This window comes from Felis catus, chromosome B3, assembly GCF_018350175.1.
Source record: "Felis catus isolate Fca126 chromosome B3, F.catus_Fca126_mat1.0, whole genome shotgun sequence".
NCBI classification, from domain to species: Eukaryota; Metazoa; Chordata; class Mammalia; order Carnivora; family Felidae; genus Felis; species Felis catus.
In genome coordinates this window covers 17,860,340-17,883,852 of record NC_058373.1, presented here as the reverse complement: position 1 = coordinate 17,883,852, position 23,513 = coordinate 17,860,340, and the positions used below count along the sequence as shown (strand labels likewise).

Below are 23,513 nucleotides of genomic sequence, written 5' to 3'. Positions count from 1 at the left end.
ATGTCATTTAGCACATTAACTTGTGTGCATTGTCACACTTATTTCACCTAACATGTTAAAATAGTAAAATTCTCTTACCAAAAGCACCTAAATGATGATCTTGGAATTCCTTAGAAAGTACATGCTGTCATTTGCATGTTCATTATTGTGGGAACAGCTACTAGATTTACCTTCCCTTTAGCAAAAAAGTTTTTTTTCCCAGCTTAAATTACAGGGAAAGGAAAGGAGAAGTGGATAAGGGGAAGGACAGACACTGCCACCCAGAGAAAATGGGCCTTGGTCTGAATACAGTCTGCCATTTGGCAGGGCCTCATTTAAGGCTTAGCTTCGTTCGGTCTGAGAATGCATTTATTATGCTTTTATTCTTGAGAAGTATTTTTGTGCTGGCTGCTAGGTCGACTGTTTTTTTGCTGTTGTTGTTTAACACTTTAAAAATGTTGTTCTCCTGTTTCCTGGCCTTCGCAGTTTCTGATGAGAAGGTAACATTCTTCTGAATGATTCCTTTGTACGTAATTTGTCATTTTTCTCTGGTTGCTTTCAAGATTTTTTTATCTTTGATTTTTTTTTTTAATTTAAATTTTAGTTAGTTAACATACAGTCAAATATTGGTTTCAGGAGGAGAATTCAGTGATTCATCACTTATATACAACACCCAGTGCTCATAATAACAAGTGCCTTCCTTAGTATCCATCACCCATCTAGCCCACTTACCTTCCTCTAACAACCTGCAGTTTGTTCCTTATCATTAAGAGTCTCTTGTGGTTTGTTTCCCTCTCTCTTCTCTTCCCATCCCTTTCCATGTGTTCATTTGTTTCATTTCTTAAGTTCCACATGTGAATGAAATCATATACTATTTGTCTTTCTCTGACTTATTTCACTTAGCATAATACATTCTAGCTCAATACACCTCATTGCAAACAGCAAGATTTAATTCTTTTTGATGGCTGAGTAATATTCCATTGTATATACATACCACATCTTCTTTATACATTCATCAGTAGATGGATATTTGGGCTCTCTCCATAGTTTGGCTATTGTTGATAATGCTGCTTTGAACAATGAGGTACATGAACCCCTTGGAATCTGTATCCTTTGGGTAAATACCTAACCGTGCAATTGCTGGATTATAGGATAGTTCTATGTTTAGTTTCTTTTTTTTTTTTAATGTTCATTTATTTTTGAGAGAGAGAGAGAGAGACAGAGAGAGAGACAGAGAGAGACAGTGTGAGCAGGGGAGGGTCAGAGACAAAGGGAGACACAGAATTTGAAGCAGGCTCCAGGCTCTCCCCTGTCAGCAGAGAGCCCCACACAAGGGCTAAAACCCACAAACTGTGAGATCATGACTTGAGCCAAAGTCGGATGCCCAACTGATTGAGCCACCCAGACACCCCTTGTTTTTAGTTTCTCGATGACCTCCATACTGTTCTCCAGAGCGGCTGCACCAGTTTACATTCCTACTGACAGTAGAAGAGAGCTCCCCCTTCTCCACATCCTTGCCAACACCTGTTGTTTCCTGTGTTGTTAATTTTAGCCATTCTGACAGGTGTGAGGTGTTACCTCATTGTATCTTTGGTTTGCAGTAGCTTTGCCTAGGCATTGTTTTCTTCATAATTTATACTGCTTAGGGTCCGCTGAGCCCATTGAAAATGTGAACTTAGGTCTTGCATCATATTTAGGAAATTTTCAGATGTGATTTCTTCAAACATTTTTGAGGCATTTCTCTTAGTTAAGAGAAAAATGAGGAAAAATTTGTGCCTTCTGGGACACCAATTATACCTCTATCAGGCTTTTCTACATTGTCTGGCAGATCCCTGATGCTGTGTGTTCATTTTTGTTTTCAATCCTTCTTCTCTGTTCCTCACACTGAATGATTTCTATTGTTCTACCTCCCAGCTCACTGCCTCTTCCTCTGTTACACCCATTCTACTCTTAAGCCCATCAAGTCAAGTTTTTATTTCAGATATTGTATTTCAACTCTAGAATTTCCATTTGTTTCTTTTGTATAGTTTCTTTTTTTCCCCTGGTCTTTTATTCACTGCAAACTTATTTTTCTTTACTTCATTGAGAATAGTTCTTTTAAAATCCTCATCGGCCAACATTTTGGGTCCTCTCAAGCAGGTTGGTCTCTGCTGATTGTCTTTTCCCTTGAGAATAGGTCACATTTTTCCTTAATTATTCAAATATAATTTTGGGTTGTGTCCTGGACACTGTGAAAGTTATACTGTGAAGATGCTGGATTCTGTTATATTCCTCTAAAACTAGAAAGGAGTGTTAGCGTTTTTGTTTTCATAAACAATTAATTACTTTGTCGGAACCAAACTGAAAACTCTCTCTTTGGTATTTTTATCTGTAGCTACACTGTTTTGTGCTTGCCCCAAAGTGTGGTTCAGGTATCTAATATTGCTTGTTATTAGATGGGGAGCAGCCACTACATAAAAATAGACTGTTGGGGCGCCTGGGTGGCGCAGTCGGTTAAACATCCGACTTCAGCCAGGTCACGATCTCGCGGTCCGTGAGTTCGAGCCCCGCGTCGGGCTCTGGGCTGATGGCTCAGAGCCTGGAGCCTGTTTCTGATTCTGTGTCTCCCTCTCTCTCTGCCCCTCGCCCGTTCATGCTCTGTCTCTCTCTGTCCCAAAAATAAATAAACATTGAAAAAAAAATAGACTGTAATATAAAGGCTATTTTTCTAGACTGCTGGGTTAACTCGGAACTCAGAATGCATTTCTCATATAAACAATTCTGTTACCTTAAGTGGTTCTATTAATCAAGTCATTTAACCAACCTGCACCCCAATCCAGCTGTTTTTACAAAAGAAAAAGCAAAGCAGTGGCTCAGTTTTCTTTTCCGCATATGATCAGACAACTGAAAAAAATAACTGGTATAGGATAACTTTTACCATTAAGTTCTCTCAAATAGGCAAATGTGCCAATTACCATTCTCTAAAATTCTAATGGGAGGGACTTCTCTTTGTAGGTAAAATACAGAAGAACTGAGGACATTTACTCCTATAGTAACAATCAGAAAGAGCCAGACAAAATAAAAACCATACTTTTCCATGAAACTAGCAAAGAGCAGTGGATGCAAGGAAGCTGTGATGGCCAGTCTCCAAGATGGCGCCCACGACCTCCCCTCCTAGTATCCACTCCCTTAAGAAGTCTCCTCCCCCAGTGAGTAGGAGTTACCTGTGTAATCAATAGGATAAAACAGAAATGACCATGTGTAACTTCAAGGCTAGGTCACAAAAAATATTCCCATGCTCTACATTTCTATCACTCTACCTCTCTTAAGGTATTTATTTTTGGTATTACAGTCATTTTATGTATTAGGATTAACATCTAAGTTATCTTTGTTTTTTCCACAATTCTTAGCACAGGGCTGACTTGCTAGTTACTGATGAATAATTATATGACAAATAAATGAACATCTTATAAGGAGGTGCTAACTTTATTTCCACCAAAGATAACTGTGTGAGACTTCTGAGGTTTCTTGAAACTGTATGACATTTGTTATTTGCTGTATTTATATCTGTTTATAATTTTATATCTGATTCTGTATTCTCCTTCTGAGATACGAATTATACACATAGCAGATTTTTTTTATATTGTGCCACAAGTCCCCAAAGCTGTGTTCATTCTGCTCTGTTGCTCTAATTCTTAGACTCTCTCTCCGTCGGAAGAGGGAATGTAATTGTTTCAGAGATGGTGCGGTACAGCAGAAGCCACTGTGCCCTTCTATTCCAGGCCTGCATCTAAGAAGCAACATGTGAGAGCAGTGGAGAACCAAGCACGTTGAACCTTAGGTTCTCTGCTTGACTATCATCTCCTTAAAGAGAATTAGCACCAAGTCTGATCAATTATTTATTGTTTATTTGGATCCCTAGTTAGATTATATGGTTTTACTCATCACTGTATGGCCATTGTCTGACATATGATCACAGCAGTCGCTCAATAAATATTCACTGAATGAACTAAGTGAACCAAGATCCTTGTTCAGAATCAAGAAGCACACTTTCTAGGCCTCAAAAACCCTTTTGCTCTTTATATTAGGTTCACCTCAGATCTTTGTTCTACTCTTTGCCCTTCCTTCTCCCGGCGCCCCCCTCCCCACTTTGACTTGGAATAGGGGAGTCCCTTTGCATATATTCAACAAGACAGAGAAAGTGAAGAGGGTCTCTTAATTCTGTTGCCAAACCTTCAGTAACCACCATCTATTAGAATTCTGAGTACAGGGTTGCCTGGGTGGTTCAGGTGACTGAGTATCTGACTTCATTCAGCTCACGTCATGATCTCATGGTTTGTGAGTCTGAGCCCCACATGGGCCTCTCTGCTGTCAGTGTGGAGCCCGCTTCAGATCCGCTGTCCCCCTCTCTCTCTGCATTTCCCCTTACACACTCTCTCTCAAAAATAAACATTAAAAAAAAAAAGAATTCTGAGTACCTTTTGCCACAAAATATCATGGAATTTTGGGGGGGTGCAAAATGGGGTTAAATGACTTTTTAATAAGTTGGCTAGGAATATAACTACCTGAATTGATCGTAGTGAGAAATGCATTCTGAGTAAAACCACAGACTAAATATGCCTTTTGGATCACAGTTCATCTGTAGGTGGGACTACCTATACGCCAAAAACTACTAATATTACAAAACCGATTGTCTGATACTGTCCTCTGAATATTTTTCTTACCACTACTTCCACAGGAAGGTGTTAATAGTAATAATAAAGGTAGACTACTGGCTAATAATTTGCATATTTTGCCCTATTATTTATATTCTCAAAGATTTGGAGCTCTTATAAAATTCACTACTTCTGCTACCAGATACCAAGGTAAACATGAAAAAGTGTCTCCGTGTTCAGCACAGTCAATAACATCCATATCTATACACCAAAGTAGAAGGCTCTTTATCTTAAGTAAAAGCTGTTCCTTAATTGTGGTAGAGACTTCTGTGCAGTCTCTGAAGGCTTAGGTGGGGGGAAAACTGCCTTCAGCCTTGGAGCCTGCTTGCATCATTCTGTGTATCTTGGTAAGGGGGAGCATTTTACTTACCACTTGGAAGAATTAGGCTGTATTACAGATCATTTAAGAACTCATTAGGATTAATGACTGAGTAGTATCACAGCTGTCACATAATCAGCTGTCGAAAAATTACCGAGCTAAAAACTCCACCACACATTCTATTATCTCTGCTTCACAGAAGGTTCTGAACTACATCTCTGGGCTTGTATTTCATCAGCCTACGTGCGCACTTCGAAGCATCATCGAAGGCTCTTCCAAGATAACAAGTGTATAATTTTTCCTAAGGGAAGGCTGTTATTCCTAGGAATGCCCTCTCTGGGGCCATCACTGCTCAGAGCCCATCCTCTGGAGCCAGGCCAACAGGGGAGTGGCTGTTCTCTGTGTACAAGCTTATTGTCATCGTTCTTGCCAGAACTACATATAGTATGAACCAGGTTACGCAGGGTGTCAGGATTACAAGGACAGAGTGAAATATATGGGCTAAGTAGCCTCAAAGATCTCCCAAATATTCTTTGGCTGTTTATGTGAGGAAAGTTAGGCCAGTTAAAAGCAGGTTCTGGTAGCCAAGTTGTCCTATATTAATCCCATACCACTCTAGGAAACATCTTAAGGTGGTTCTGTCTCACTCTTATAGAAGAAGAAGCTGAAGGGCGCCTGGGTGGCTCAGTTGGTTAAGCATCAAACTTTGGCTCAGGTCATGATCTCACGGCTCATGAGTTCAAGTCCCACGTTGGGGCTCAGAGCCCCAACAGCTCAGAGCTCGGAGCTGCTTCAGATTCTGTGTTTCCCTCTCTCTCTCTCTGACCCTCCCTCACTCACGCTCTGTCTCTCTCTCTTTCTCTCTCTCTCAAAAATAAGTAAAACAAAATAAAGGAAAATAAAAAGCTGAAACTGCTTTTCTAAAAGCCTGACTGAGAAGGAAAGATTATTGCTGCTCTGAAAATAAAAGCCTATCACTTTCCTTGAACTGAAACATCTGTTTTGGTTGCCAGAATCATGATTCGTATTAAGGGACTATTTCAAATGTTGCATTCTAAATATTTCTAAATGGTCAAGTTCTAGATACTAGGGCTATTCCTGGAGTAAAACTGTCACTGCGGTGGAGTGCAGAAGCTTTTAAGTTCATGCTGATTCCTCCAGTTTCAGTGACTGATACTACTGAGTTTATAATGGTATACATGGATTCGTTTTTGACTGGAAAATAATAAACCACTTGCTTACTAACTGAACTGGAAGTATAATACTGCAAATTGATTGGCCAATATTCTTAGTTCCAAAAAGTATTTGGTTTAGCATATTAAGGCCAAAGACAAAATCAAAAATGATTATCCAAAGTTCACCTATTTCTAAGTTACATCAGGACCAAAAAATGAAATAGAAATGAGCGTGGAAAAGAGTTTAGCTATAGTATAAAATACGAAATCAGCCTTACCCACTGCACCCGACGACTTTATTGTACAGATAGGATGGCAAGCCTTTCAGGTGAATGTTGTTATCCACGTATACGTATTGTAGTTCTCGAGATCGACCTAAATCTGGATTAGAAAGAGAAGAACTGTAATTCCCATAACTATATACTAGCACAATGTGAAATGTAAAATGTAATCCATAATATCAGAATAATTCAAAGTTTCTATTCTGGAAGACAAACTGTTATAGATTTCATTGAACTCTGCATATGTAACCAAGCTCACATAGTAGATGATGTGCATCAGAAAACGTGACTGTATGGGGCACCTGGGTGGCTCAGTTGGTTGAGTGTCTGAATTTGGCTCCAGTCATGATCTCACGGTTCATGAGTTCAAGCCCCATATCGGGCTTGGGGCTGTCAGAACAGAGCCTGCCTCAGATCCTGTCTCCCTCTCTCTCTGTCTCTCCCCTGCTCGTGCTCTCTCTTTATCAAAAATAAATAAACATTAAAAAAAAAAAAACAAAGAAAACGCGACTGTAGAAAAATTACCTAACCCACCTGGACCTTGATTTCTTGAACTGTAAGATGAGATAAATGGGAATTGAATGTTATTAAATTTCCTTCTCACACAGAACTTCTATGACTTTTTATAAACAATTTTAATTTAAGAATAATGTTTGTTGTAGGTCTTCATTCAGTTTCATCTTCCTCCAATGGAAAGTTGGCAGATCAGCCTAGACCAGCTTAGTTCTACCCCTGTATTAACCAGTGTCTCACCTGCCCCGGGCAGAGAGATGGGAACAGCAGAGGTGGGGCAGGGCGAGGGATCAGGCCCTGGCTGGGCTGAAGTCTCTGGAGCTAGGCTGATGTAGGAAAGGAACAAGTGTCCAATGCTGCAGGGAGAGGAAGAAGAAAAGGGAACTCTAAATCTCAGTCCCCTAGTGAGGTATGAAAGCATGGTGGACAAGGCCAGTAAGGACGGGAATGGGCCTTGCTAAAAAGAAAACCACAGGCCCAGAATGGAGTCACTTATGCTCGGCCACGTCACCAAACAGGGGCTTAATACCTAACCTAACTGCAGTTTCAATCCCCCCACCCCCACCCCGGAATGTACCCTTTAACCAGTCAACATGGAATTTCCTGGTCAGCACCAGGAAATTTACTGATAGACCCCATCCGTTCCCCTTAGCGGGGCAATCTTGCCTGAAACAATGCATTCTTTCCTAATAATTTCCTTTTTACTGCTCCCTCTCTGCCTTTAAAGATTTTTTCTTTTCTACAGCCTGACAGAACTCCTTTCTACTTGCTAGATGGAATACTGCTCCGTTATCACTTAAGCCAATTAGATCTTCAAACTGACTCAGTTGAATTTTTGTTATTTAATAGTATGTACCGGGAATGGGGGGCCCAAAAAGAGGGGTCTGCAACAGGAACAGGTGTGCCGAAAGAGACAGAATCCAGATGTTTTCCAGAAGCAGCTGGGCAATGGGGGAACCAAGACTGGAGGGGGGACTCGGTGAAGAGATGAGGCAGAGTTAACGAAGGCAGTAGAGACACTTCCAAGTGCTAAGGACATCCCTTCCTGCCTACCATGTGCCCAAGAATATTCAACCACCTTCCTTTCCACTCCTAGCACTCACTGGGTGGGGCTCTTTGTCTTCACTGCCACAGAACAGTCCTCAGCAGCCTTGCTAACCCTCTATTCCCTGAAGCAAGAGCATCATTTTTGAAAAATTTTCTGGAGTTCTGTTTGTGCAAACAGGCAACAGGCTTCTGAAGTATATCTCTTCCCTGCAGTTCTACAGTTTGGGAAAGACTGGGGGGACCCATAGAGCTAAATTAGGGTGTTCTTAAGTATATTTACATCTCAAGAGAAAACCCACTTACCCATGAAGGACCTTGCAGGCACTGTGATAGGCCTTGGGGATAGAGATGAGAGTATGTAGTAATACAGATGAAGACGGACAGGAAAAAAAGAGAACTGTCAGTACAATCACTGCCCTAGAAAGTGGCTTATAGAAGTTTTATGGATTCACAGCTGGGTTCTGGGCACTCTGTTACAGAAGGTGGGAGGGGTGATAGAAGACTGAGGTAAGAAGGGCTCCTTGTGGCATCGGGTGGGGAAGGGTCCATATTGCCTCCTCCTTCCCACTGCTGGTCCTATCATAATCCCGATAATCCTGTCCGGGACTAGCACTAGAGAAAGACACAAAAAGAGGAAGCAAAGATGGCAGTGCTGGGAGTCAACAAAGAGGAAGTGGCAACTCTCAGGGAGAAAAAATAATTTCCGGGCTGCTGGCTAGAGATGCCCTTCCCCAGTGTGGTGGCTTAACGATATCTAACAAAAAGAAGAGGCAGAAATGGTATGTGACTGCAGACAGTAAGCCACAGAAGGCATTGTGGCTTCCTCTTTGCTTTCTGCCTTGGATCACTCATTCTGGAGGAAGACAGCTTCCTGGTCAGAAGAGACTTCCAGCAGATTTCTGGAGAAGAATTGAGCCCATGGCCAGCAGCCATGTGAGTGAGCCATCTTGGAAGTAGCCCCTCCAAGTCACAGGTCAAGTCTTCACATTACTGCAACCCCAAGGCTATGGAAATGTCCTGTTCCTCCTCAAATCTTGGATATTAATTTCAGCATCCGACAACGGATCTTGGTTTGCAATAATTACTGCACGGTATTTATCTAATGCTATACCATCTTTCTGTCTACATTTATTAAGTGCAATTCGGTAAGGAAGAGCGTTCCCTTCCTTCCCATTTATGTATTTGACTGATTTTTTTAAGTTTATTTATTTATTTAGAGGGAGACAGAAATAGCACAAGTGGAGGAGGGGCAGAGAGAGAGGGAGAGGGGGAGAGGGGGAGAGGTAGAGAGAGAGAGAGAGAGAGAGAGAGAGAGAGAGAGAATATCCCAAGCAGGCTCCGCACTACCAGCACAGAGCCCAATATGGGGCTTGAACCCAAGAAGCTGTGAGATCATGACCTGAGCTGAAACCAAGAGTCAGATGCTTAGCCAGACTGAGCCACTCAGTTGCCCCTATCTGACTGATTTTGATATCAGTATGGATTCATGGATATTTATTTTATCATAAGGATTAAAATCCCAATACTATTATGATTTTGTATTGGTCAAAATGTTCCATCTTTGGCAATTAGGAGCAGCTTAAAGTTGGCTCATAGGTTCTTCTAACAAATTTTCATCCTTTTTAAAAAAATTTTTTTAATGTTTACTCATTTTTTTGAGAGACAGAGTGAGCAGGGCAGAGGCACAAAGAGAGACAGAGAGAGAGAGAGAGAGAGAGAGAGAGAGAGAGAATCCGAGGCAGGCTCCAGGCTCTGAGCTGTCGGCACAGAGGCTGACGTGGGGCTCAAACCCACAAACCCTGAGATCATGACCTGAGCCGAAGTCGGACGTTTAACCAACTGAGCCACCCAGGCCCCCCGGTTTTCATCCTTTTTTGAGCACTTCCTTACTTTCTGGCACAAGATGTTCTAAGCTCAGCTTTTATTTTCCTTCCTCTAGCCCAGAAATCAACTACTTCTCCAAGGAGCCTCCACTCCTTTTATTGGGGTACAGTGTTTATAAACCAAGATCTGAGCCACGCATGCTCAGTCCTGTGGGGGGTGCCACTGCTTCTAGGATCTCTCAGTGGACAGAGCTATAAAACACATGGATATACGTGAATCCGTGTATACATCTCCCCCTGTGTCAAAAGATGGGTAGATTCTTGGTATTTCCCTCCAGAGGGTTCTACCAATTTGCATTCCCTCCAGCAACATACGAAGGCATTGCCTTTCTCACAGTCTTGCCAACTTTTAAAACATGTTATCCTCTTTACAAATTTGTCTCGTTCTGATAGGTGAGAAATGATATCTCAGCATTGTTTTAATTTGCATTTCTTTAATTATGATTGTGAACATATTTGAAAATGTTTTCAAATATGTCTGAGGGCCATTTTTTACTTTTGTGTGTGTGTGTGTGTGTGTGTGTCTGTGTGTGTGTGAATTGTCTGCTCATATTTTACCTGTCTGTTCTTTCAGTTATTAGCCAAGCGAGATGTTCAATGGCATAATAGTGCCCAGTCCCTCAACCTTACCAGGTTGTTATGACAAATGAAAGTAGAAGTAACCTGTGAAATTTAAATCACTACACAATATTTCTTTTAAGCCTAAGAACATACACTTGCCAAAACAATATGTCCTGCTACTTTAGTAAATGTGTATACACATATATACTGGTATTAAAGGCTATACATTTAAAGAACACACATGGGAAAGATAGAGAGAGAAATACCAGAATCCACTTGCAATGAAAAAGGCCTCAGCATTATCCAAAAACTTCCTATTCTAGATTCCTTTACTACTTCTCTGACGTGCCTACAAATCTCCCGTCATCACAAATAGACATCTGTAGACTTTAAAGTCATATAGAAAACTCTGGAATTTTTTTTAAAAAGTGAAACTACATTGATAAAGTGCAAAAAGCCCTAGTTTCAGAGCCCCCATGGGACTCAAAGAAAGATGGTTTACTTGAGCTTATGCAGCAGGAAAGAGTAGAATATACTAATTCATGGAGTGAGAACACAGTCTTGGAGTCCGACAATCTGGGTCAGAATACCGTTTTATTTACCAAGTGAGTGTCCTCAGTTTTCCCTAACCATATAAAGGAGACAATCATGCTGGCTCTTAAGTTCAGTGAGAATTACTAATGAAGTTTCTAAATTATCAAGCAGAATCCTTGTCATACACCTCCAATATATGGCAGTTATTATTATTCTAATTATTAGTAGGTGACATATTTGGAAGTGTGGCCCTACAGCAGAAGGCCAATTAAGAGAGAATTCTCCTTGGCATGCAGCAAAAGGCACTAACACTTTTCTATAGTTTAATTGCACAGAAAAGAGTTGGAGGCAACAGCCTCTAGAGACAGTGATTCATTCTGAGTCAAGGACACAAAATGGGACATGACAGAGGAAGCACCTCTCCCCTCTAATACACCCAAAAGAGCTTGTGCAAAAATTAAGTGAGCTCCATGCAAAGATCATAATACACAGTTAAATAAAAGCTGATACTTGCTGCTTCTTACATGCTTTCCTCTTCTTTCCTATCCTAGTTTTATAGGGGAAAATATGAAGAGTGAATGATTTAAAAATGCTATTTGGTTCAGATTTTTTTTTTTTGGTAATGTTTATTATTGATTTTATTGAGGGAGAGAGACAGAGTGAGAGTGGGGGTGGGACAGAGAGAGGAGGAGACAGAATCCGAAGCAGGCTCCAGGCTCTGAGCTGTCAGCACAGAGCCCGATGCTGGGCTTGAACTCATGAACCGTGAGATCATGACCTGAGCTGAAGTCGGATGCTTAGACTGAGCTACCCAAGTGCTCCACTTTTTGGTTCTCTCACCTTAGATTTAAAAAAAAAAAAATTTTTTTTCCAACATTTTTATTTATTTTTGGGACAGAGAGAGACAGAGCATGAACGGGGGAGGGGCAGAGAGAGAGGGAGACACAGAATCAGAAACAGGCTCCAGGCTCTGAGCCATCAGCCCAGAGCCCGACGCGGGGCTCGAACTCACGGACCGCGAGATCGTGACCTGGCTGAAGTCAGACGCTTAACCGACTGCACCACCCAGGCGCCCCAACCTTAGATTTTAAATATTCCAGAAACCTTTCTGTATCTCATGACCCTTTTGGGGAATGTAATTTTTTTATATATGCCCCATAATGGAATGAACTGATTTCCACCGAAGCTCGAAGAAAATGTGAATCAGTGGTGTTCAAATCCATCCCACAGTGATAAGCAAAATACCGCACGGACAGAAGTACTTGATACAGAATCTTCAACTCTGCATATAACACAATCTTGTAGACAGTAAGAGAGAGCAGCACTGAAATTATGGATGTCGTGGGCCATGGGGTTGGGATAGAGTCTGAATCCTGGCTTTCCACTTTCTAACTGCTCCCAGGCACTAGGAAATGAAACACTCCCTGTGTGTTACCCCCTCTGCAAAATGGAGACAATGATATGTATCCTATCTCACAGGCTTCTACAGCACCAAGCTTGATCCCTTGTGTAAGAACCGGTTCTCGACACGTCTTCGTCTCTTACTTCTCTCGACCTCTGAATATAAAGGAAAGATCACAAAACGGAGTCTGAGATTGTAAAGAGAAGTGGGCAACTCTTGCTTTAGCTGACCCAGCACAGCCTACTGGTGAGGCTGAGACACCTAGACACCTGGTCTGGCAAGGTCACAGGCTGTACGGGCAGAGCTGTGACAGCCTCATGAGAGTATGCTCTTGGCCAAAAACCCTTCCGCTGGCGAAACCCCAAGCACAATGGAATGGCATTTTTAATCATAATGAGGCTGAAATGTAAGTGGTTTCTGCTGAAAAAGCTTTGAAACAGTTCTTCTGTTCTTTAAAGAGAAAAATCTTCACTCAATAACTTTGGAAGAGACCATTCACGTACTAGCTAATGAGTTGGTTTGTTTTCTTCCTTCCGTTAATTTTAATATACCAATACCTTGCAATAAATATACCAGGTAATAATATTTTTTTAAAGTTCCTGTGCAAAAACTGCCCAGTACATCAACCTTATAAAGCAAGGAAGTTGTCCATATGCATATATGCTAAAGCAACAAAGAACTTTTTCATGTGGCTTTTAAAAATGCAGTACTGTCTAAAATGTTTCCCCTTTTTTCCCAGATGCACAGATCAAAGTATTGTTACTTGGAAATTAGCAAAAGCTAGCAGTCCTGCACAAACTCCAATTCTTTCTTTCTTTTTTTTTTTTTTTTTTTTTTTTTAACTTCAAGGCTCTGGCATATGCAGTCCACATGGCTGAAGATGGAAGAAAAACCTGTGTATCTCGGTTGCTGCTCCTTTAACTCTACCGTAAAAAGGAAGCACGGAATGACAGCATGGGCCAGAACTGAATAGGAACTGTTTACTGCACACTTACCAGTATGAAACTCATTTATTTTATCAAAAGGTGAATGATGTATCCCCTTCCACAAAAGGATGGGGTAACAGAAACTACAACATCAAAGCAACAGACCTACATAGGTTGTTTGGAATAGTCTATGTCACACCAATTATCATAGTTCCACCAGTCAGATAGATCATTAGTCATAATTACACTTTAGTGGAATTATAAAACGTGGGCTTCTTCACAAGGAATTCAGAGTAATTTACAGCACACTCCAAAATCATCTTTAAAACAAATTTAAAATTTACCTACATGATGTCTTTTATAAAGAGAACTTTTTGACCGCTTTTTCAGAAGAATGACTTTTTTTTTAAGTGTTAGTTTCTTTTTATTTATTAAAGTATAGTTGACAGTGTTAGTTTCTGTAAACATATGCACACATATCCATTAAATCTTTTACATAATCATATTCTTTATGATCTATTCAACTTGTACAAAGTAAGATTTCACAGTGAATTATAATAAGATGCTTTATACCTAGACTATCAACAACTGTTAAATTAAATTGATTTTAATGAATTTGAATGACTGAAGGCTTCCTTTGCTGTTGGCTTAATTATTCAAGCATCAGGATCTCTATTTCTCTTCTCCACCACCCCACTCCCAGCATCTCTATTTGTATTGCATAGTTCAGGTGACAAAGAAATTATTACAAGCAATGAGCCAGACATTGTGCTAGATACTTGGGGTACAAAAGTGAAGATGCATACAGTTCCAACCCTCTCAAACAGTCTAGTGAAACGATAGAAATAGTTCACACTGACTGCATGCTTATGATGTATTTACGAGTGACAGAGGTGTTTTAAATAGATCTTATTTAATACCCACAATAGTCCCATGAAGTTGGTATTAATTTTACCCTGTTCCTGAGAGTTAAACAAATCAAACAGTCTTTCTAAGCCCAAGATCACACAGCAATTACATGGCAGAGGTGGAATTTAAAAGCGTGCTGGCCTGGTTCACCATGGTATTAGTTAGACAGCCTCCCTAAACACATTATTTCCATATAAGCAGGGAACTCCCACACAACGTAGGAGGTGATACTACCTAGGAAGCCGCCTGGGTGCTGTGGGTGCTGGAGGATGGCACTGTGCCCAGGCATCCAGGTGTGATGTCAAGACACTGCCAGGCAGGCACACGATGAACAAAATATCCCTTTGCTTCCTTTAAAAGACCTGATAACTGGTAGGGTAGTTCTGACTTACAGATTTACAGCAGTAATTTCAAGAAATGCCAAGAATTCCCTCAGAGAAGATGCCAGAGAAGGAGACTTCATGCTGACTGTCCAGCAGACTCAGGAATTACAACAGCGTGTCTTTTTATTTTAATTTTTAATGTTTGTTTATTTTTGAGAGAGAGAAAGAGAGCGCGCGCATGAGCGGGAGAGGGGCGGGGAGAGGGGTGGACAGAGGATCCAAGGCAGGCTCTGTGCTGGCAGGAGCAAGCCCCATGTGGGGCTCAAACTCACAAACTGTGAGACCTTGAGCTGAGCTGAAGTCAGACACTCAACCGACTGAGCCCAACAGGGCCCCTACAACAGTCATCGCCATGGCAGCCAGCGTGGAGAGCAGTGTCTTCACTCTGTTATCTCCTGAGCTGTTGCCCAGCTGGACTTATACCTGTTTTTTTTCTGCGCCCCAAAGTTGAAGAACTTTATTGAAAACTATGACTGATAGAAGCTCCAGATTTTTGCTTTACAGTCCACTGACAACATCTTCCAGTTTTCCCTACTAACGCCCATTCTTGTCACCATTTAAAAAACTCCAAGTTCCAAAACCAAATTCACAAAAGCTTTGCTGGCAAAGATTCTGCTCAAAGATCTAGTCTTCCTACTACTACTTTTTCTAAAAAACTTCACATCAGTATCTTTTTTACTATATTCCCTATACTGCACATTACATTGCTGTGTGACATTTATTTCAGGACTAGAAGACCGTACGTACCTCTTAATTCCCTTCACCTATTTTGTCCAACTCTCCACCCTCTCTACTCTGGCATCCATTAGTTTGTTTATTCTCTCTAGCTATCTATGTTCCTCGTATTTATGAACAAAACTCATAGTTTATACATTCATTAGATGGTTAATTTTTGTGTTTTAGATTCCACACGTAAGTGAAGTCATTCAGTATTTCACTTCCCATAATGCCTTCAGGGTCCTTTCACATTGTCGTACGTAGCAAGATTTCATTTTTTGATGACTAACATTCCATTGTTTTTACATACTGCGTCTTCCTTATCCATTCATCTATCAATGGACATTTAGATGGCTCCCATATCATAGCTATTTACAACAGCTAGTAAATATGCTGCAGTGAACATAAGAGTACATGTCTTTTTAAAGGTACATGTGTCTTTTTGAATTACTGGTTTTGTTTTCATTGGATAAATACCTGGAAGTGGAACTGCTGGGTTGTAAAATAGTTCTATTTTTCATTTTCTGAGGAATCACCATACTGGTGAAGCCACAGTGGCTGCACCAATTTATATTCTCACCACAGTGCACGGGGTTCCCTTTTCTTACATCCTCACCAAATACTTACTTCTTGTCTTTTTGACATTAGCTATTCTGACAGGTGTGAGGTGATACATCAAATTGTGGCTTTGATTTGCATTCCCCTGCTGGTTAGTGATGTTGAGCATCTTTTCATGTGCCTGTTGGCCATCTGTATGTCTTCTTTGGAAAAATGTCTATTCAGGTCCTCTGTCCATTTTTTAATCAGTTTGTTTATTTTTTTGATACTGAGTTTTATGAGTTCTTTATAAATTTGGATGTTAGCCCCTTATCGGATATGTAATTTGCAACTACTCTCACTCAGTAGGTTGCCTTTTCATTTTGTTGCTGGTTTCCTTCACTGTGCAAAAGCTTTTTAGTTTGAGTATAATCCCATTTATTTTCACTCTTGTTGCCCTTGCCTGAGGAGACAGATCCAAAAAAATATCACTAAGACTGATGTCAAAGAGGTCACCTGCCTGTGTTTCCTTCTAGGTGTTTTATGCTTTTAGGTCTCATGTCTAAGTCTTTAATCCATTCTGAGTTGATTTTCATACATGGTGTAAGAAAGTGACCCAGTTTCATTCCTTTGCATTTTGCTGTCCAGTTTTTCCAACACCATTTCTTGAAGAGACTGTCTTTTCCCCACTGGATGTTCTTGCCCACTTTGTCGGAAATTAATTAACCATGTAAGTGTGGGTTTATTTCTGGTCTCTCTATTCTGTTCCATTGATCTCTGTGTCTGTTTTTATGCCAGCGCCATACTGTTTTGATTATTATAGCTTTATGACACAGCTTGAAATGATACTTCCCACATTGTTCTTCTTTCTCCGGAATTGCTTTGGCTATTTGGGGTCTTCTGTGGTTTCATACAAATTTTAGGATTATTTTCTTCTAGTTCTGTGAAAAAATGCCATTGGTATTTTGATAGGAATTGTACTGAACCTGTAGACTGCTTTGGGTCGTATGGCTATTGTAACACTGTCACATCTGTACCTTTTAAAGAATGAACAGCTGCTTTTTTTTTTAACTCGTATTTAAGAAAACAGGGCTAGCTTTTTCATATTTAGTCACTTTCCTATCCCCAAGTCCTATTTCAAAACTTAGAGAAACACACACAGTTGTTCATTTAAAGCTCACCTACACTAGGTGAACTCTTCACACATTAGCACAGTACAGTCAGTGTGTGGCCCATGCTGCAGAAGCCATGTTCAACAATCATATTCACTCCTCAAGAAAACCTTAAGGCAAGAGCAAAGGCTTACTGTGATACAAGAAAAACAAAGCAGAGGTATCATTAAGACAGCAGAAAGGGATCAGATGAGTAAGCAGCACAAAGATGAATAAATATTTTTTGTTACTAATCCTTGTAAAAAAGAGCTCAAAAAAGAGCACTGAATATCTACCTTCTCGAAGAAATACAAGACTTATAATAACTTTATTCCTGAAACAAAGTCTGCATGGACTTTAACTGACAGAATAATTCTCTCTCATTTTTTCCCATTACTAGTTTTTGAGCCTTGTTTTCAAACCCTTTTCTCCTGTTGCACTATGCCTTTGATTAGAGACATACCCAATAATCCCCACAGAACATGATATTAGAGGCATGCTTGGGTCTCTCCTTGGAAAGCAGTCATCATAACTTCTACTCAAACACAGGGCTAATTCCAAACTCAGGGACTGCTGGTCTGTACTAACAAACCTTCTAAGCAGTGAAACTGATTTAAAGCTAAAAACTTTGGAAATAATTCCCATTAAACAATGACCTCAAGGCAGTAGTTCTTCAAGCTGCACATCAAATACATTCATGGTTCAGCAGAGTGCAGTTTACATTCATCTCTAAGTCTGAGATTACAGAATTATTAAGTGGTTTCCATACTGGTTTGAAGTTTGAGTAGTTTCACTGCGTGGACTTAAATATTTTCTTAAAAAACAGGAAACATTCTTTTGTGGACTTTCTAAGCTGATACAGAGCGAACAAGCACAAGAACCAATGGGGAAAAAAGCACAGTTAACAGATTTGTGTCTTTTATATGCCATTTGCAATGAGAGAAGTGATTTCAGTGTAAGTTTTGAAAATGCCTAGAAGCTACTTTCTAAAATGGCACCGTACTTGACATAAATGTTTTTATTTCTATACGAGGTATCCAATTCCTATAAAGGAAAAAACAACTACAACTTCTACAGAAAACTGGAGTGATCTCCTGTTATGTGATAAAAGGGCCAGTTTTACCTCCTTATCAAAGTCATGCTCGATGTCTCTGATTACTCCATAGCACTAATGGAGTGGTCGCCTCCCTCACAGCACGTCTGTGGCACACAGAGTAACTCTTCCTGAGAACATAAACACTGCACTACTAGAATCTCCTAGAAGGAATGGCTCTGGGACTGGTTTAGAAACCCACATAATTTCCTGTTAGTAGGAAGTTATTCTCTAAGGTTTGGGTTCACTCCATGGTAGTTTATGTACTAGAATATTCTATAAATCTCAGAGTCATCTGCCAAATGTTCTTAGTTAAGAATTCGTTGGTTGTTGGAGCGCCTGGGGGGCTCAGTCGGTTAAGCGTCTGACTTCGGTTCAGGTCATGATCTCGTGGTTTGTGAGTTCGAGCCCCACAACAGAGCTCTGTGCTAACAGAGTGGAGCCTGGAGCCTGCTTCAGATTCTGTGTCTCCCTCTCTCTCTCTCTGCCCCTCCCTCTGGTCACACTCTGTCTCTCTCTCTCTCTCTCTCTCTCTCTCTCTCTCTCTCTCTCTCTCAAAAGTAAATAAACATAAAAAGAAAAAAGAATTCGTTGGTTGTTTTCAAATAGTTGAAAGTTCCACCTGCTAAGGTGGGTGCAACTTTTGTTCTCTTGTTTCCTTAAACTACAGAAGTGACTGATATTGAGTTTAGATGACACAGCACTTCCTAGGGGCTCGCTAAAGGATGCCCTTCCACAGCCAGTTTGTGCATGGGCAACCTCATGGTACATATATCTATTATTCATCATTAAATAAGCTGTGAACATTACTGAATAATCAGGCTTATTCATTATGCAAGAGAAACCAGGTACACCTGGTTTAAAAAAAAAAAAAAAAGCCTAAGGTGGGGGAGGGGGGCAGAAACCCTTTCCTTTGTATTTTCCTACTTTCAAAAGCCCAGAGATGAGTCACAACTCTAGGAGCTAGCTAGTGTACAGAACTCTATTAAATCAACAAATATATTTCAAAATCTCTAGTGAACATCATAGCTTTCATTTCCCTGTTCGCACTGTGGAAAAAGCTTCTGTTAGTAGACCAATCTGTCACTCAATTACCATTATTATGGTATAGTTAGAATAGGAGCATCCTTCTTTCTTAACGCATCTGTTCATCTTAAAAAGAATGTACTCCAAGAGTCGTATGGTTTACTAGCATTACAAGTGATTTACGTCATCCAACATACACCTTCTATAGTTGCTTTCTGAAGAGGCTGAAACATGACATTCTTTTAAGAGGCCCCATAAAAAATTGCTTTTCTTCTAAGTCAACCTTCTTTGGCAAGCAACTGAATTCAGTAAGTAACTCCCCGAAATAAGATTCCTACCTCCAACCGCAGGCAGAGATATTCTAGCACCTGTTTCTTAAGTCTTCAAGTTCCTGTACTGTGCTTGCAGAATCACATTTAGACATAAGAGACGCATATTTGAAAACTTTGGTTGTGTGTGTGTGTGTGTGTGTGTGTGTGTGTGTGTGTGTGTCCCCACCTAGTATCTCCTAACTATTGTAAAGAGGCGTCCTTATTAGCTAAGTCTCCAAGAGAAGTTCCGTTCTCTGAGGAAAGGCAGTGCCAGCAGCTGCATGCTTCATCTGACTCTGTCCTTGATGGTTCTTACCATTAGACAGCTTTGGTTTAAATTTTTTTGTAATGTTTATTTATCTTTGAGAGAGAGAGACACACAGCATGAGTAGAGGAGGGGCAGAGAGAGAGAGAGGGAGACACTGGACCCAAAGCAGACTCCAGGCTCTGAGCTGTCAACACAGAGCCTGACGCGAGGCTTGAACTCACAAACTGCGAGATCATGACCTGAGCCAAAGTCAAACGCTTAACCAACCGAGCCACCCAGGCACCCCTAGACAGCTTTGGTTTATGAGAAAGGACTTCGAAAAAAGGTAGCAAGTACACAAACACCACGGAAGGACAGCTACGGATTTCATTATTTTTCTCTGAAAGACTCAATTGAATTCCCTTTCCAACGCCACCTTCATCGTATTAAAAAACAAACCAGAAAAGAAAACAACTCCCCCTCCCCCACAAAACCCACAAACAAGGTGGAGAAAAGGGCTGATTTTTCTCTCGGATTCAACGTCCTCACCTTCACAGATGACCCTGTCTCCAAACTCCCAAAGCCCTCTCTGGTCGTCTCACCCACTTCTTTATGAAGATTCACCCAATACAACAAGATAGAAAGGCCACCTGTGCTTCCCAACCCTTTATTTCAGCTGTTCTCAGAGACTCAGTCTGAGACCAGGGCGGAGCACTGCTTCAGGCAGCCTGTTTCTTTCTTCGGACAATTTGCAGCCTCCTCCTCTTGCTCCTACATCTTCCTATGGCAAAAGCAAAACTACCTACCACAGGCCTGTGTCCCGCCAGGGGCCATGAGCCTTGTGAGCCGGGATGGCGCCCAGGGGAATGTGAAACTGCTTCCGTCTCCTGGGCTGTCTGTGGCTCCAGGCTTGAGAGTTGCAGTCACCTCGACTGTTGGGAGGGACCCTCCTCAGAGCCCAGGGCAGATCCGCCTGCCTCTCACACTTTCTGACACCCTATCGACCAGTGCACAGAGGAAGCCTCTCCGAACGCAGGGCCAAGGTTTTGGGGGTGATGAGAAACCCAGAGACAGAAATTAATCTGCAAGGCTCTACTCTCCGCTGAACCTTGAGTGCTGACGAACAGACGCCCACTTCCTTACCCATGCCAGCGTTTACCAGGGCGCACAAAGAAGATGCGCCAGTAAATAACTAACTGAGTTGCCAAAGCAGAAAAGCAGCCAGGCAGTGTTTAGTGGACTGTGTCTTCTACCCAACGACCACTTCTATCACCGTGTACCAGCCACTGCCACTCCTGCCATCCGCTGCTGTAACGTACAGCCTGACAGACAGCGCCACTCCTCGGCACCACAAACACTCACAGTGGTCAAGTTCCCTTGGCTTCTCTTTTATCCCAACACCCAACACCACTGCCACCCACAACACACGTTTGGCTGTGCCACTGCTAAAATGACAGGTAAGAATGAGTGGCAAATGACCAGCATAATAAGGTGCCATGGTTGGACAAGCCTCAGTGAGCAAGGTAGAACAGGCAAGACAAAGGAGACTGGCTACACTTGAGAAGGCCCCCAAAGGCTAAAGACTGGTAAACAAGATTTCATTTAGTTTAAAAAGTCCAATTGTATATGGGCTTCTAGGCTGAATCAGGGGTCCAGAGCTGGATGGCATTCTGGTCAGTGTACCTCTGGTATCAGACATGAAAACAGGGCTGCAGATCAGACCCAGAGGCAGGATGGGGCCAGTTGTTGGGTGAATGGTTCTGACTTGAGACAAAGCATATGTGATGGAAGAAAGAATATGACAAGGAAATCAAGTTGTTAGCAGCACAACTTCAAAATGAAGGAATCAAGAACTCCACCGAGGTGGGAGGGGCCAGGCAAAGTAAGAAGAGTGGCTAACACCAACGGAGAGCTAGATAAACTCTGGTCTTTGGCCTAAGCTGAAGATTCTTCTTACTACAGGATCTGCTAAAGACAGATTAAAAACAAGTAACTGGGAGCACCCGGTTGATGTCCAGAGTGGGCAGGTGAGACAAAGCTACACCTTCTGGCAGCAAATAGACAGAGACTGAATAGGGCCCGCTAGCATTTCCATAGGAGCGTATGAGTCCAAAATAGCTGCCCAAATTTGGCATTGGAAGTGGCCATATTCCCAAGTGAAGTCCCCTAGCAGAGGGATCATGCCTGGAATGTGGAGATAGCTTGTCAAAGTGGAAAGAATGTGAAGATGAGAATCAGACAGAGTTTGCAACTCAATTCTGTCTCTCACTAGCTCACTAGCTGATTCTGGGTGGGTTACTTAACTTCTCTGAACCTCAATTTCCTCATCTGTAAAGTTAAGTTGTCAATAGGTTTTGTATAACAGAACAATAGGTTCTGTAATAATTAAATTAGAGAGCCTCTGTACCGTGCCTAACAGAATCCCTAATTCAATACATGATTGTTCTTACAAATACTTGCAGTAGCATTACTCATGGAAACACTCCTTATATATGTGGTCAGTGGTAACAATGACAGTAATAATAATCCTACCAACAATAGTATGGGCAACTTCAGATTTAACAAGCTAATCTGTTTCTGGTTACACTGGAGAGTCAAACCATGGTTGCTTCTAATGGAATTTCCACCTTTACCCCGAGGGCTGATGTTATACCACTGAGTTCTACACCACACAAATCAAATCATCACATCCTTCACTTCCCTCCCACACTCCTTTCCTCAATTCATTTATCAGCACTGACCCTACCGTCCTAGCAATCACTTGGTAGGGAGTTAGCGGTGGTATGGGCAGCAGCTCTTAGGAAATGGTAAATACAAGTCCGGGTGGTTACTACAAAGGGTCTTGATATGAGAAGGAGGACAAAACTTTTGTTTTTATTTTTCTTTAAAGAAGGCTTCCCGCTCAGCGTGAAACCCAACACAGGGCTTGAATTCACGACCCTGAGATCAAGACCTGGGCTGAGATCAAGAGTCAGATGCCCAAGCAACTGAGCCACCCAGGCTCCTGAGGACAGAACTTTTAAAAGGCAGGATATGGTACCTTCTCTTTTGAGTCATCTGCATTTGTATACCACTTTATAGCTCCTATACATGAACTATCTTATTCAACTTCAAAATAACTCTAAAGTAAACAGGATAAATGCTATTATTTCTGGTTTACAGATACGGTAAATGAAGCTCAGAAAAGTTTCAGTGATTTACTCCAGGTCATGCACCATGGAGTGGTGGTACCAGGTTAGAACTCGGATTCTTGGATTTGTAGCTTGGTATTTGACCACTGTAATTGTTTTATAACCTGTGGTTCATGCAGCAGGTACATTTAGTTTTTTAATCTCTTTATATTTAGTATTTTTCTCACTTGATTTTTTAAAAAAATTGTTTTAAGTTTATTTATTTATTTTGAGAGAGACAGACACAGTGTGAGCAGGGGAGGGGCAGAGAGAGAGGGAGAGAGAGAGAACCCCAAGCAGGCTCTGTACTGTCAGTGCCGATCTCATGAACCATGAGACTAAGCCACCCAGGTGCCCCCTCACTTGATTTAAGTTTATTTATTTTGAAAAAGAGAGAAAGAGAGAGAAAGAATGAGCAGGGGAGAGGGAGAGGGAGAGAGAGAACCCCAAGCAGGCTCTGCACTGTCAGCATAGAGCCCAACACAGGGCTCAATCTCACAACTGTGAGATCATGACCTGAGCTGAAATCAAGAGTCAGACGTTCAACCAACTGAGCCACCCGAGAGCCCTGTGATATTTTTCTCACTTGAAAGAAAGCTCTGATTTCTTAGAAATGTAACTGGCTTCTGAAATGGCTTTATTTCATCTTGTTAAT

General features: G+C 41.3%; 1 protein-coding gene across 4 annotated transcripts in view; it reads right to left on the bottom strand.

The window, feature by feature from the left end:
* LRRC28 (leucine rich repeat containing 28) overlaps positions 1–23,513 on the bottom strand; it is a 182,511-nt gene that overhangs the window by 35,321 nt on the left and 123,677 nt on the right. For all 4 annotated transcript variants that reach the window (XM_045058877.1, XM_003986861.6, XM_045058878.1 and 1 more), the window contains one exon: positions 6,446–6,548. In XM_045058877.1, coding sequence (XP_044914812.1) covers positions 6,446–6,548 — 103 coding nt within the window. The remainder of the gene's footprint in view (positions 1–6,445; positions 6,549–23,513) is intronic.